Here is a 14,651-nt window from a genome sequence, read left to right as displayed (position 1 = left end):
GTTAGTAATTTGTTTTTTTTTTTTTTTTTTTTTAGTTTTTTTAATTGTTGAAATTTTGAAAAATAAATTTTTGACAATGATTTTTTTTAATACTTCAAATAAGTTTTCTCATTTTGTAATTGAATTATTAGATATATGGATGAACAACTTTATTTCAAATGAAAGCTTGATCTAAATATGCATATTTTGTAACAAAGAGATTTTTGGTTGAATAAATTTTACATTCATTCAAAAGTAGTGTAAGTATTTAGATAACTTCATACTTAAGCTTCTCAATTATATACTATAAAACACTAATATTTTTTTTTATCAAGAATTGCAGTTTGGCTAACTCTATAATAGATATAATTAAGATAGACAATTTCCTTTTATGTTAGCTCTTCTATTTCTTGAATATAACTCTTAATTTTTTTGTAATAATAATTTCATTTAATTTTTTTTTTTGACAACTTCTAAATATTAGAATATGAAAACCCCTTTCTTCTTTGTCTCTGTATTTTTCTAACTAACATTCTACAGTTTAATTCAATTATCTTCCATTTGATAGTGAAGAAAACCTCAATCTTCATCATATATAAAATTTTATTTCTTTTGGGACAAACTTTCATGAATTTTTCTATATTATTAAGAAACATCTCGATTATTCGTACAACTCTTCAGAATATTGACGAAATTATAACGCCTAAAACGATACATTCATGGTTTACGCCAAGAGGAAGAAGTGGCTCTTTGATTCACTCATCATGCCCTTTTATCTTTTGGTGATGCATGTACTTTCTTGGGACATGTTCTAAACCTCTCTAAATATCTTATGTGAATATTGAAACTGTTTTTGGGATATATATATATATATATATATATATATATATAAAGACATAAGATGTTTCATATTCCTTTTTATTTTAGGTTTGTTTGCTTTTAATGATGATAGACATGTGGCACTCTCTCCACTGCTGACGTATCACTCGAATGGAGAGAGTTAGCCAACTTTTATATTATAGATTAAATTATTACATAGTGATAGTTTGATACCTTAAAAAAAAAACGGGTACGCAGTAGTGTGATCTTGAGTTCAAATATTACAAAATATAAGCACAATGCTGAATGATATTATTATTATTAATTAGCCCAATGATTCGAAGTATATTATTAGTAGGGTTTAGCTATACACTAATTACAATTATAGCCTCACTATATGCAACTAATACATAGATGCATCTCTTTCTCAACCAATAAGCACAAATTAGTAAAGAATATACAAAACCAAAATTTTCCTTATGACCTTATCGTCGTGACGAAAGTTATCTTTGTTAATCAGTTCAGAATTATTTTTTTTTTTTGGTAAGACAAAAGGAGACAAACCTCCCTTAAAAAATAAAAAAGAAAATTACGAATAAATCCATTGAGAGGTCACCTCCCCACGCGCATCTTCCATCATGAGAGAAAGAAGAGCTTCCGGACAGGTATCGAACAACTGCAAGCCAAATGGATGAGTGATAGACAGGTTTTCACCCAGGGTATCAATCTCCTATGCAGTTGTAGTACAAAGGGTTATCAATCCAAATGGTTGTGTATTGCTAGCAGGAAGGATATGATCAGAACAATGCAAGTCAAGCCAAGCAATTAGGGTTTTGGTTTTAACGATTCCTAAAATAAACAAAGTAAAGAATATAAACAAGTAAACCACACGACCTAAGCACTTGATGCAAGCAATCGAGTACATGATCGAGTGGGGTGATCGAGTAAGCAAGTGAGATATGAACAGCTCGAGGTATTACTCGATACAGGTTATCGTGTACCTGATCAGGTAATTAGTCGAGTAAGTGAAAGAAATGCAAATAAATAAAATAAGAAAGTTCCTAAGGATGGGGGTAATCAAATCCTAAGTGTTCTAAACCAGTATGGATGCCTTACATGCCTCAAGCAATTATTTCCTAGATAATGAACCTCTAAGACCTTGTCACCATACTTTCGCACTAGCAACAATCAACCTTGAACACATTACCACACTGTCGCACTAGCAATATGAACAAGCAGGCATTAAGAACGATTCATTATTGTCAGTAGACTTAAACTCATCTAATTTTGTTACTCAAAGTTAAGTAAACCTCTAGCATTGGCTAAATCAAGCATTTTATCTACTCCTTTCGGCCTGTAGCATTTGTAAACGCCCTAGATCTAATCTCAACCTTTCGGTCTGTTGACAGCATTAAGAGCACCAATCTAGAAGGAAATCTATCAATCATTTACAATCAACTAAAGCATCCTAACCGATCAAGAACACAAAATCATCTATCCCATCCCTAGAAACTTTACTACACTACTCGGACATAGAAGCGAATAAAAAAACAATCAAAATGAATGAAAATGACATTGTATTAAAAGATAGAGTAGAGTAGAGAAAGTAAAGGATATAAATCTAAGAAAACTACAAAATAAAAATGCAAAACAAGAAGAAAAATGTTGAGTCGCCCAGTTCTCTCACAGAAGCTCTCGCTCTCTGGTTTGAGGGTCTGCGGCGTGCTACTTTGCAAGCTAGGGGAAGAGGGGGTTTACATATGGAAACCCATTTGACCTAGCTTCCCAGACCTGCCCAATGATCTACTCGATGGGGTACACAAGGGTGAAGTCGGGTTACTCTTCGGGTGGATCTTTGGGTTACTCTTCATGCTCTTGGATCCTCCTCGATCGTGTTGGGGTTCGGACTTGTTATTGCAGCTCGATGGCTCATTCGGGTACATGCTCGAGTTGTCCTTGTTTTTCCCTATTTTTGGCTCTTTAGCACATGTTTTCATCCAAAATATGAAAATGCAAAAATGCAACACCCTAAATGCTCTAAAAGTGAATTCCTACAGTAAATGACCTAAAAATGCTAAGTTAGAGGTATGAACAATGCAAAATATGGACAAAAAAAGATGCTAAAAACATGTAAATTAGAGAGTTATCAATGAGTAAAAACATAATTTGCTAAACCGTCGGCAAGACGATTAGCCTCCCTGTAAACGTGTGTAACCCAGACTGACCAGTCTTTTGATAAGAAGCCATAGCGCAGACGTACTAGGAATGACAAGGGATGAGTATCATGAATCCCCGTCTTGAAAAAACCTACTACCAACTCCGAATCGACTTCCAACTCCACATGTGTCACTCTTCTGTCCCACGCAAGGGAAAGCCCATAGTACACTCCCCACAGTTCCGCTAGGGGATCCATACAATATCCTATGTTCAGCGCAAAACCATGAACCCACCGCCCTTCACTATCCCGGAGAACTCCCCCAGCTGCAGCACACCCAGGATTCCCCCTCGAAGCGCCATCCGTATTAAGTTTAAACCAGCTTTCCTTGGGAGGACTCCACGCAATCTGTCTCTCCACTTTCACACCTGTACTTGTGGACCATCGGCTCAGGGAGTGAGCATTGCATACTTCCTTTGCCATATCCTTCACAAACTGGATCCTATCTCTACACTTCCCCACACTACCAAAGACATTCCCACATCTCCACTTCCACCCCCATCACACAGCCATACCGAATAAAGTTGCCCAAGGAACATCAAACGGAACTGACATATTACTCAAGTTCCCTGAAACCCATTCTAACAAAGTCTCCCCAAAGAAATGATCTCTTCTATCCGCGGCCACAAATCGATTCCAAAGCCCCGTCATTGCTGGACAGTCTCTTAAAATATGAATAATCGTTTCAATACCCCTTTTACACACCTGACAAACGCTGGAGTCACACAAATGCCGCCTCTGTCGCTCTGAGTTAGTCATAATAACTTGGTTGACAATCAGCCAGAAAAAAACTCTCACCCTTTCAGGAACTTGAAGTTTCCAAAATTTACCAAACAGAACCCCCATATTTTCTCTTGGGACCACATTCCTCGTGAACCAAGCATACGCTGCTTTCACGGTAAACTTGCCATTCGGACTCGCGGGACCACATTCCTCGTGAACCAAGCATACACTGCTTTCACGGTAAACTTGCCATCCGGACTTGATCCCCAAGATAGTCTATCTCTCGCCCCAGTCACTGTATCAACCACCACAGTCACAAGACAAGACAGAGTAAATTAAGACACAAACGGGACAATCCGTGCCACATCCCAACCAAAGTCCGTAGACCATAAATCTCAAACCCGTAAGTTGAGAAACTCACCCGGTATATCTACCAACGCAGCCTCAGCGAGTGGTGTAGTAGACAGCCATTTATCCTTCCAAAAGCTAATAGACGTACCATCCCCAAGCACCCAACTCATACCCGGGATCACCACATCTCGCAAACCTGTCCCCACACTTCTCCAAGTCGAAGACCAGTTACTCCGCACCGCTGACCAAGATGTATCTCGAAGATAACCCACCTTGTACTTACTCCGCAACACACGGGCCCAGAGACTGTGATCATCATGGACTAAACGCCACCCAACTTTTGCTAGCAACTATATTCGATGCTGCTGCAGTTCGTATACCAAGTCCACCATCACACTTTGGAGAACAAACTTTTTCCTAGGCGAGAAGGTGCTGCTTCTTCTTCTCAGGAGTGCTACCCCAGAGAAAAGTCCTGGTAATCCTGTCCAACTCCGCCAGTGTTGACTTAGGCAGCAGGATAGTACTCATCGAATGAATTGGTATGGATGATAAAACTGCTTTAGAGAGAGTAATCCTCCCTGCTAAGCTCAACGTTCTCCCCTTCCATCCTGACAGCTTGGAAGCGACCCTCTCGACAACCTCCCCAAAGGTACTCTTATTCATCCGCTTATGGATAATTGGCATTCCGAGATGCTTCCCCAGATCACTAGTCGAACTGATACCACTCTCCAGACTTATATGAGGAGCTAGGTCCCGACTAACATTCTTGGAGAAGAAAATTTTGGATTTCTCAAGGCTCACCTTTTGACCTGATGCTACACAAAACTCCTCCAGAACTCGCCTGATGACTCTAACCTGAGCCACAGACGCCTCAGCGAACAGAATAAGGTCGTCCGCAAAACATATATGTGAGAGCTTCGGACCCCCTCTCGACAAGATGATGGGCTTCCAATGTTTCAACCCAATCGACTTTTCAATCAAATGGCAGAGCCTCTCCAAGCAAAGCACAAACAAATACGGTGATAACGGATCACCTTAACGAAGGCCTCTAGCAGGTTGAAAAGCTTGTGTTTTCTCACCGTTCCATTGTAGATTCATGGATGAACCCTTAACACATGACATAATCCACCGAACCCATTGCTCTGGTAAACGCGCGGCTTGTAAGGTGTACTCAAGAAAGTCCCACCTGATCCTGTCATAAGCTTTCTCAAGATCAAGCTTGAGCAACATCCACCTTTTTCTCCCTTTCTTCCTCCTCATGGAATGCACCACCTCTTGAACAATCACTACGTTGTCTGTACTCAACCTTCCTGGGATGAAACTAGCTTGTGTCGGACCTATCAACCATGGCATGACAGTCTTCAACCGTAGAACCATTACCTTAGTAATAACTTTGAACAAAACATTACAAAACCTTATTGGTCGAAACTGCGTTACCCTCTCTGGTTTCGAGACTTTGGCAATCAACACGACCAAAGCATCATTCATCTCCTCTGGTAACTCCTGAGTTAAAAAAGTTCAGGACAAAAGTAACCACAGATTCCTCCACTACGTTCCAACAAAAAACCGGTTGAAAGCCATCCGGTCCTGGTGCCTTGTATTTTCCCATGCTCTGTAAGGAAGCTACAACCTCCTCAGCTGCAAAAGGCTTCCCTAACACCCGCAGATCCGCCCTAGACAAGAGTGGAACCCTTCCTGCGGTAATCTCTCAACATTCAGATCAACATCATCTATCGAGTAAAGCCGTTTGTAGTAGTTCACCGCCAACAGTTCCAACTCCTGCGCCTTAGTGATCCAACTACCGTCATCTCCTCGCAACATTTCAATCATATTTCTCCGCCGTCTGATAATAGTCGATTATGAAAATACTTGGTATTACGGTCACCCAAGCGCAATAAACTTCTCCCGTGATTTTTGAAACCAAACCATCTCCTCCTGTTCCAAAACCACATCTAAGTCCTTCTCTAAATCCGACTCCTTAGTAAGTAAAGCATTCGTCGGATTCAAGTCAATCTGCTCGTGCTCACGAGCAGATTGACTTGAATCCGACGAATGCTTTACTTACTAAGGAATCGGATTTAGAGAAGGACTTAGATGTGGTTTTGGAACAGGAGGAGATAGTTTGGTTTCAAAAATCACGGGAGAAGTTTATTGCGCTTGGGTGACCGTAATACCAGAGCTCGTTCAAAAGCTTATCCTTCCTCCTATTTATGTCCCCAAACACTTCTTTATTCCACCTTTGAAGCTTCACTCGAAGGTTATTCAGCGCCGGGTAATTACTACTTTGATAAAAAAAAGTTTAATTACTACTGTAGTCCGGGTAATTTTTTACTTTGGTTTTAGTTCAATACCGGTATTGGTGTTAAATGTTAACCGGTTACCGGTTAAAAAAACACTTTCGAAACATTATCCTAAAAAATTGAGAGTAGACAGTGAGAAAAAAACAGAGAATGATGAAGCTGCAAGGGGGACTTCTCCAATGGAGTCGTAGCAGTTTAATCCCATCGATTTACTCGCCAATCAACACAACCCAATTCTCTATATACGCATGTGTCATTGAGGGAAACCACCAGCTTACGGCGAAGGAGAGACGGCAGCTCCGGAACGAGAGGCGGGAGAGCAAATCAGGGTATAGCTGGCGAGAAGAAGTTGAGGAAAAGTTGATTCAGAAACCAACGAAACGGTATGCGACGTGGACGGAGGAGCTCAATTTGGACACTTTGGCTGAGTCAGGTCCGCAATGGTGGGTGGTTAGGGTTTCTAGACTTCGTGGTCATGAGACTGCTCAAATCTTAGCTCGTGCTCTCGCTCGTCAGTTCCCTGAAATGGAATTCACGGTAATGGGATTTGGGTTTGTCTTCTTCTGTTTGTGTGATTTTGAAGTTTGGATCAAAATGGTATCTTAGCCTTAGATCACTGTTGAGAAAGTTTAAAGCTTGTTTAAAAATCGAAACTTTATTGGAATTTTTTTGGTTAGTGTGATACTGAGTTTGGATTTTCGGTCATTGTGTGATCTTTGAGAATTTGTGGGGAACTCATACAATTGGTTTTGAAGCAAGTGGATTTGGAATTTCGTTGTACAGGTGTATGCTCCATCTGTTCAGGTGAAGAGAAAGCTAAAGAATGGTTCTATATCTGTTAAACCAAAACCTGTGTTCCCTGGTTGCATTTTCATCAGATGTATATTGAACAAAGAGATACATGACTCCATAAGAGAAGTTGATGGAGTTGGAGGTTTCATAGGGTCAAAAGTTGGTAATACGTGAGTAGTACTCTCACTCTCACTCTATGCGTCTGTAAAGGTCTGTGAATTGATCTGTATCTGCATTTTCTTTTGCAGCAAGAGACAGATTAATAAACCTAGACCAGTAGACGACAGTGATTTGGAAGCCATTTTCAAACAAGCAAAAGAAGAACAAGAGAAAGCAGACAGTGAATTCGAGGCGGCAGAAAGAGCTGAAGAAGAAGCCTCACAGAAACTTGCCACATCTAATTCAGATGTTGTTGAGACTGTAGCAGACTCTAAACCGAAACGAGCCCCGAGAAAAGCTACACTTGCTACTGAAACAAAAGGGAAGAAGAAGAAACTTGCAGCTGGTTCTACAGTTCGAGTTTTGTCAGGGACATTTGCAGAATTTGTTGGCAACTTAAAGAAACTGAACCGCAAAACTGCAAAGGTATAATTTTAGCTCCTTGTGTGTGCAACAAATGTGTTTTGTTTAGATGTCTGTCTGACTTAGTGACTCTCTTGTGTTGTTGATGGTTTGCAGGCAACGGTGGGATTTAGTTTGTTTGGGAAGGAGACACTAGTGGAAATTGACATCAATGAACTTGTTCCTGAGATTCAATCTTAGTAGACTAGTTTGTTCACTGTATGTGAATTTTTGGTTTGAAATAATAAATGCATGATTACATGTTTTGATGTATCTGTTCTGTTAAATTTGCCATACGAAAATATTTAGTCAAAGCTAAGTCTGAAAGAAAAAGTAAACTGATGAAGGAGACCATAGAGATGAATAACATCTATAGCAACTCTGATTAACCTCTACTGAACTGTGCCCCGTTTTACCGTTTTAACATCACAACGCATGATGTTTCTAGTGCTGGATTTGGGCCCTTTTGGGAAAGGCCCAATATCATTGAAATAAACAATAGCCGTCAGATCAGAAATCAAGCAAACAGATACAAACCGTTAGATTAAGGTCAATTGAAAACCCTAAAGCTTCCCTTATCTCTTGGCAAGTTCGGCGACTATAAAAAGGCTGATACCAAAACCCTAGCTTCTTTGCGTCAAACTCCCTCTGTACACAGAGTTAAACTGAGTTTGTGTCTCGAAATTTTTATCCTTATTTGAGCGAAAATGGTGAAAGCAACCAAGGCGGAGAAGAAGATCGCTTACGACACCAAGTTGTGTCAGCATATCGATGAGTACACCCAGATCTTGGTCGTTGCGGCCGACAACGTCGGATCAACTCAGCTCCAGAACATCAGAAAGGGTCTTCGTGGTGACTCTGTGGTGCTTATGGGAAAGAACACTATGATGAAGCGTTCCGTCAGGATTCACTCTGAGAACACCGGAAACACTTCAATCCTTAATCTGCTTCCTCTCCTTCAGGTTAGTTTCTTCAGCTTGGCGAAATTTTGTTTTTTGTTTTTTTTTTCTGTGTTTGGAGAGTTTAGATTATAACTTGCGTTTGGATCTGTGCTTTATTTAGGGAAACGTTGGTTTGATCTTTACCAAAGGTGACCTCAAGGAAGTGAGCGAGGAGGTTGCTAAGTACAAGGTTGGTTTATTGATCTTGTTTCATTTCCCTTAATCTGATTTACAAATGTTAGATAAAAGAAGTATGGGTTACATTTCTGCTTATATTGGTTAAGTCATCTGAATCAACTTGGGTATTGGATTGTGTAAAATGTTGATACATCTCAGTGTGATTGGATTGTGTAAAATGTTGATACCTTCTCACCGTGATTGGATTGTGTAATATGTAATGTTTTGTCAATATGATTGAATTGTATGGAAATGTTGATGCTTCCTCCATATGATTGGATTGAAAATGAAACTTTTTTCATATTATTTACAGGTTGGTGCCCCTGCTCGTGTTGGTTTGGTTGCCCCAATTGATGTGGTTGTCCAACCTGGCAACACTGGTCTCGACCCGTCCCAGACATCTTTCTTCCAGGTTTGTTTAATCATTCATTGTAATGTTTTATTGTATCGTTTGTATACAAAGTATGAAGTTATTGAATAATGAATGAATGTGTTTTGGAATGTTTAGGTGCTTAACATACCAACCAAGATTAACAAGGGCACCGTTGAAATTATCACCCCTGTGGAGCTCATCAAGCAAGGTGACAAGGTCGGGTCTTCTGAGGCTGCCCTTCTAGCCAAGCTAGGCATCAGGCCGTTCTCATATGGTCTTGTTGTCCAGTCGGTTTATGACAATGGTTCAGTCTTCAGCCCAGAGGTTCTTGACCTTACAGAAGATCAACTTGTTGAGAAGTTTGCTTCTGGTATCTCCATGGTCACTTCCTTGGCACTAGCTGTGTCTTACCCTACCCTTGCTGCAGCACCGCATATGTTCATCAATGCATACAAGAATGCCTTGGCTATTGCTGTTGCCACTGAGTACACCTTCCCACAAGCAGAGAAGGTCAAGGAGTTCTTGAAGGTTAGTTATAAAATAGTAGTGAATCTTTTTTATCATGTTATATCTAATGCTTGGTCCATTGATTATTGTAAATGTTAATTCTCGGGTGTAAATTTGGAATGCAGGATCCTAGCAAGTTTGCTGTTGCTGTAGCAGCTGTGTCTGCGGATGCAGGTGGTGGTGCAGCTCCTGCTGCTGCTAAGGTAGAGGAGAAGAAAGAGGAATCAGACGAAGAAGACTACGATGGTGGTTTTGGTTTGTTCGATGAAGAGTAGATTTTGTCTATCAAGGTTTTACCTTTTTGTCATGACTGATAAGTGTTACTTCGTTTTTAGAATCTGGTTTTCAATTTTCTTGGTTTTGGCCAATTCAGATTTTTATGTTACGGTCTTTATATTCAGGAGTTTTCTTTATTTTTGTGTGGATTTGGCCAATAATTTTTTTAGCTTCGATTTATGTTATGTGCACGTCAATAAATGTGTTTCATGACATAATTGCGATTTAGCGCTATCGAACGAGAAATGAAGAAGAGTAGGTACTTCATAAAGTGTCATGGTGCAAATATTTTTAACGTTTAGCATTCTTAGGCTGTAGTTGTCGTGAAACCATTTCGGAGAAAGTGGACAGGAATGTCTTAATCTTAGACTAATTGGGGCGAACAAAAGAGAATGCAATAATATTGAATAAGTATCAGAAACAGCATTAATCTTAGTCAGCAACCACTATGACAGATGGAGAGAGCGTCTGCATGAGTTAATGATATTCATCTCTTCCCTCAGCTTTCTTCTTAACAAACTTAAATACTTCTTGAAAAGATGGACTTCATTCTCTGAATCCTAGAAAATTCCATTTAGAAGGAGAAGAGAGAGAGAGAGAGGCAGAAGAGTTCGTCTCTGTAGCCATTGAAACAGAGGAGTTTCGTTTAGTTTAATCCCAAGTTAAGCTATGGCGCTGTTCAAAGCCATCTCTTTTCTGTTCGTTTTATATTTTGAGATACATGGAACCGCAGGTGTGGATTTCACGTTTTCGTTTGATGGATTCGTGAAATCTCAAAACAAGAGTGTTGCTATGTTTGGAGATTCGAAGCTGGTCAATGAGAGTTCTTCGATTCAGCTGACTGACTCAGTGGGCGGAAGCGTGGGACGAGTCTTTTACAGGAAACCCATCAATCTTTTCCACGGTAAAGAGAGTAACTTGGTTATTTTCTCGACTTACTTCTCGTTTTCGATGCCCAATGAGATTGGTGATGTCTTGGCTTTTGTAATGGTTCCAAGTACTTTGGATATTAGTCTGTTTGGTAAGAGAGATAACAGTTCCACTGCTTTAGGGTTTCTATTAGAATATGCAAAGAACGAGACAGTTGTTGCTTTTGAGTTTGATATCTCCAAGAGAGGAAACCGTGCAAGAATCTTAATTGGCAGGCCTGAATCTTCTAATATTAGAAACCTTTCGTTTGACGGTGACTTGATGATGAACAATGGAGGGACTTTGAGCTGTATGATTGATTACGCGGCAAGATCTAAGAGTATGATGGTTAATTTCAGAAGATCTGGTTCGATAAAGGAGTTCGATCCGTTCTTCTCTTTCTCAGTAGACTTGGCGAAGCTTTGGAAAGGTGGTGAAGTCATGGTGGGTTTAAGCTCTGCCAATGGGAAGTCTTCCAAGGCACATTTTCTCCATTCTTGGAGCTTTGAAACATGGCAGCGTCATCCGATGTGGCTGCATCCAGTGCCACTTGAACAGAATGAAGGTTTGAAGGCCGATGTTTCCACGGAGGAGGAAGAGGGTCGAGAGAGAAGTGAGTGCACATGGCGAATGCTTGGTGGTTTGGTCTTGGGTGTAGTATGTGGAGCCTTAGGGGCAATGTTGGCTTTGTATCTCTGGACAATATGCGGTGTTAAGAGGTCAATGGCGGTGGTTCCAGAGGAATGTGCTATTGAACAAGGCAAGAAGTAGTGACTAGTTTGGTTTGGTGTGTGTTTTGGAAGGTTGTCTTGTGTTGTGTGGTGGAAATGTAGGGTCTTTGCCTTTTTCCTCTTCTTCCTCTTCCCTCTAGTTTATCTTATCTTTCTTCTGTGATGTTTCTGTTTGTCTCCTTAGTTGCAGGTTTTTGCGATGTGTTTTCACTATGAAAAATCACTATGATAAGAAGCTGTAAGCGATCTTGCAAAATTAACTTAGTTGTTGATGTTGTTCTTGATCCATTTGGGTTGTAGAGTCCTACTCATACATTTAACATGTTTTCTATTTCTGGAACGGAATCAAGAACCAGGACCCACTTTGTCTTCTTCTCACTTTTGATGTTTACTGCAACAGAGTAATGTGAACTGAGTACAAAAAAGTCTTCGTTCTGTCATCTCGTGAACACAGATGAAAACTGTAGAAAGAAGACAACATTCACATGTATCATCAGTTGCCATTTCCTAATATATCTCAACCAGAAGAGAAAGAGACTGATGTATAATGAACCTAACCTCAATATGGGACAACAAACAAGAGGTGTCAAGAAGAACAGCAGATACTTAAGATTCATACAAGATTTTCTGAGAACCTAATTCTAATCTTTAATCGATCCTTCCTAATTACTGCTGGATAACTAGGAATCATCTGGAGAGCAACTGGAGTGGTAAGCTTCACAAATATCCAGGTTGACTTCCCCAGTTTTAACCGCATGAGGTAATTCCTGGTAAGCGCGGTGTAGAGGGGGTAAGATCAACGCAGACTTATTATCCATTGCTAATAGGCTTCCACATTTACTGCATCAGAAGAGAGGTAGAAAAGTTTAGTCCATATCAGGCCATTTTTTTCTAGTTTTTCCAGAAGAATTATAAAGAGTGGCATAGTACCTGCATGGTTTGCTAAATAGGGATTCAAAACTGCATATCCATAGCTGCATTAGAAAAAAAATAAAAGTGTAAATTAACTTCCATGGATCCAAAAGAAATAAATTATTCATGATGTTATCTAGTGAGTGATGTGTCTTTGTAAATGCATTACCAGAAGAGAATAGAGAGCTGTTCCAGTACCAAAGCCGAGAAAATATTGCAAGGCCGTAGCAGCATGTTCCTGAAAGAAAATCTATTTAATGCAAGTTCCCAATCTATCAATTCTGTGAAAATTTATAATGTGACACCAATTTGCAGTCTGTGTTACCGTGATGTGTTTGTACACATGATAAACCGAGAATCCTCTCGCATGTAAGTAGCTACCTCCCTGTAAGGAAGGGATGAAACAAAGACATGAATACTTAAAACAATTTAATTTGAGAATCAGTATATTCTAATGGAGAGAGAGTGGAAGTTACTTCATCTGGAGAGAAGAATGCAACTGCATCTGGATCAACAGAACCAGCTGGATTCAATGAGACTACAGCTCTGAATACAGACGGAAATGATAATTCAATCACAGCAATCTTATCAACAATTTCGTTCTGTATCCCTGATCTCAGCTTACTAGAACTCTGGAAAATAGGCTTCGAAGCTTCTGTTGGATCATCACTAGTTGACCCAGGTAAATAATTAGCTCTCTTCAGCCAGTTCAAGCGTCCATAAGTAGACACCTTCACATCCGGGACCAGCTTCTCTAAACGCGATTGTATATCTGGCAATGTTTTGTAATCAACCGGCTCCTCTCTTTCATTTTCTACTAGCAAATGGGAGGCACAAAGTTTTTTCGATCTTGGTTCCATCTTCAATCCATCATCAATGTGAGGAAAGAATCGTCTTTTCTGATCCGTGAAGGCCTTGAGAGCTAATCTACAGTCATTAAGAGTCATGACAACATATTATGTTAACAAACCAGAATGAAAACATCATTATTCACAACACAGGAGAAGCTTGCATAATGCATGACATTTAGTAAAACTGGTTAGCTGATGAAACTCCAAATAGGTTCACCAAAGCTTCACAATCATTCCGTTAGATCCAAGAGACTATTAAGGAATGATGGAAACAGAATCCACAATCCTCCAGGAGGAACTAACAGCCAAAATGATTCTTCAAATCTAATATTGTAGAGTCGAACCTAAACACTAATTATGCTCTCATGTCATCTGCAACAATCTCATACCTGGTTCTATCAACAGCAGAAGCACCAGCTTGTCCAGCAAGCTGTCTTTTCCAAGCATAAGCAACAACTGCACCATCTGGACAAACCAATGGCATGTGAAGACCCCATGAATTACTTCTTGACCTAAGAGACTCAGTTAACACTCCAGATTCTTCCAACTTCTTCCCTGAAACATAATTACGATCTTGAGAACTAAACAAGCAAAATCAATACTAATGACATAATCCAATTTATGGTATCACAAGTAAAGCACCGATTAAACGAAGATCCTGAAGATGTTGACGCATGGAGGCGTCTTCTCTGAGGAAGAGCTGAAGAGGCATATCGGTGTGACGAGGTTGGGAAGCAACGAACATTGCTTCAAGGATACGGTCAGCGCCGAGGCGGATATCGGCGATAACCCTAGCCGCTTGATTAAGTCGTTCCATGGCTTGAGCCACCTGTTTAGGCGGCGCGTCAGATTCCGACTGGTTGTTCGCCGGCTCGGCCGAGTTCTGGAGAAGTTGGGACTGGTGTAGCGTCTGCATAAGCTGTGATGGAGGATTCGAACTCTCTCTCTTTTTTATCTCTCTCTCGATAATTTCAATTTTTTTTTATTTCAATTGAAATTGATGTTCTTGACGACGACGGAGTAATAATTTTTCTGGACTGAGAAAGAGAGAGAAAGATTTGATTTTCACGTCCAAATACTATACTCTATTTTAGTAGCTGGAAACGCTAGACGCAATTTTATAGCGTTTGCGTTTTTAAACGCGTTTTTATTGATCTGCTTTCTTCTGCTCTGGTTTTATGTAATCTTGTCTAAATTTTTAACTAGTTTTCTATCTGTGAGTTGAGGAAGACCA

The 14,651-nt window shown here is 40.0% G+C and overlaps 4 protein-coding genes across 5 annotated transcripts; 3 read left to right on the top strand and 1 right to left on the bottom strand.

Moving 5' to 3' along the window:
* Positions 1-6,317: 6,317 nt before the first annotated feature.
* Positions 6,318-8,013, top strand: LOC104764615 (uncharacterized). The gene is made up of 4 exons (XM_010488179.2): positions 6,318-6,924; positions 7,171-7,349; positions 7,428-7,764; positions 7,858-8,013. The coding sequence occupies exons 1-4, from the start codon at positions 6,538-6,540 to the stop codon at positions 7,939-7,941; spliced, it is 987 nt and encodes a 328-aa protein (XP_010486481.1). The 5' UTR covers positions 6,318-6,537; the 3' UTR covers positions 7,942-8,013.
* Positions 8,014-8,064: 51 nt separating this feature from the next.
* LOC104764613 (large ribosomal subunit protein uL10x) lies at positions 8,065-10,151 on the top strand. Its single transcript, XM_010488178.3, has 5 exons — positions 8,065-8,702; positions 8,803-8,871; positions 9,172-9,270; positions 9,367-9,759; positions 9,864-10,151. Exons 1-5 carry the CDS (start codon positions 8,448-8,450, stop codon positions 10,011-10,013), a joined length of 966 nt encoding a protein of 321 aa, XP_010486480.1. The 5' UTR covers positions 8,065-8,447; the 3' UTR covers positions 10,014-10,151.
* A 532-nt stretch (positions 10,152-10,683) lies between these two features.
* LOC104764612 (lectin-like) lies at positions 10,684-11,942 on the top strand. The gene has a single exon (XM_010488176.3). It carries the CDS (start codon positions 10,684-10,686, stop codon positions 11,692-11,694), a length of 1,011 nt encoding a protein of 336 aa, XP_010486478.1. The 3' UTR covers positions 11,695-11,942.
* Positions 11,943-12,023: 81 nt separating this feature from the next.
* On the bottom strand, positions 12,024-14,525 carry LOC104764611 (mediator of RNA polymerase II transcription subunit 27). Of its 2 annotated transcripts, XR_763769.3 has the most exons (8): positions 14,060-14,509; positions 13,807-13,972; positions 13,043-13,493; positions 12,892-12,951; positions 12,736-12,804; positions 12,585-12,628; positions 12,213-12,494; positions 12,024-12,115 (listed from the first exon to the last, which is right to left on the bottom strand). XR_763769.3 is itself a non-coding variant. In XM_010488175.3 (7 exons), exons 1-7 carry the CDS (start codon positions 14,331-14,333, stop codon positions 12,335-12,337), a joined length of 1,224 nt encoding a protein of 407 aa, XP_010486477.1. In that variant the 5' UTR covers positions 14,334-14,525; the 3' UTR covers positions 12,067-12,334. The 2 variants fall into 2 exon arrangements, 1 of the variants encoding a protein (XP_010486477.1); XM_010488175.3 differs by having other exon boundaries at positions 12,067-12,494; positions 14,060-14,525.
* Positions 14,526-14,651: the final 126 nt, after the last annotated feature.

This window comes from Camelina sativa, chromosome 19 (assembly GCF_030686135.1).
Source record: "Camelina sativa cultivar CO46 ecotype springtype chromosome 19, ASM3068613v1".
Lineage (NCBI taxonomy): Eukaryota > Viridiplantae > Streptophyta > Magnoliopsida > Brassicales > Brassicaceae > Camelina > Camelina sativa.
This window is presented reverse-complemented; position numbering and strand designations above follow the sequence as displayed.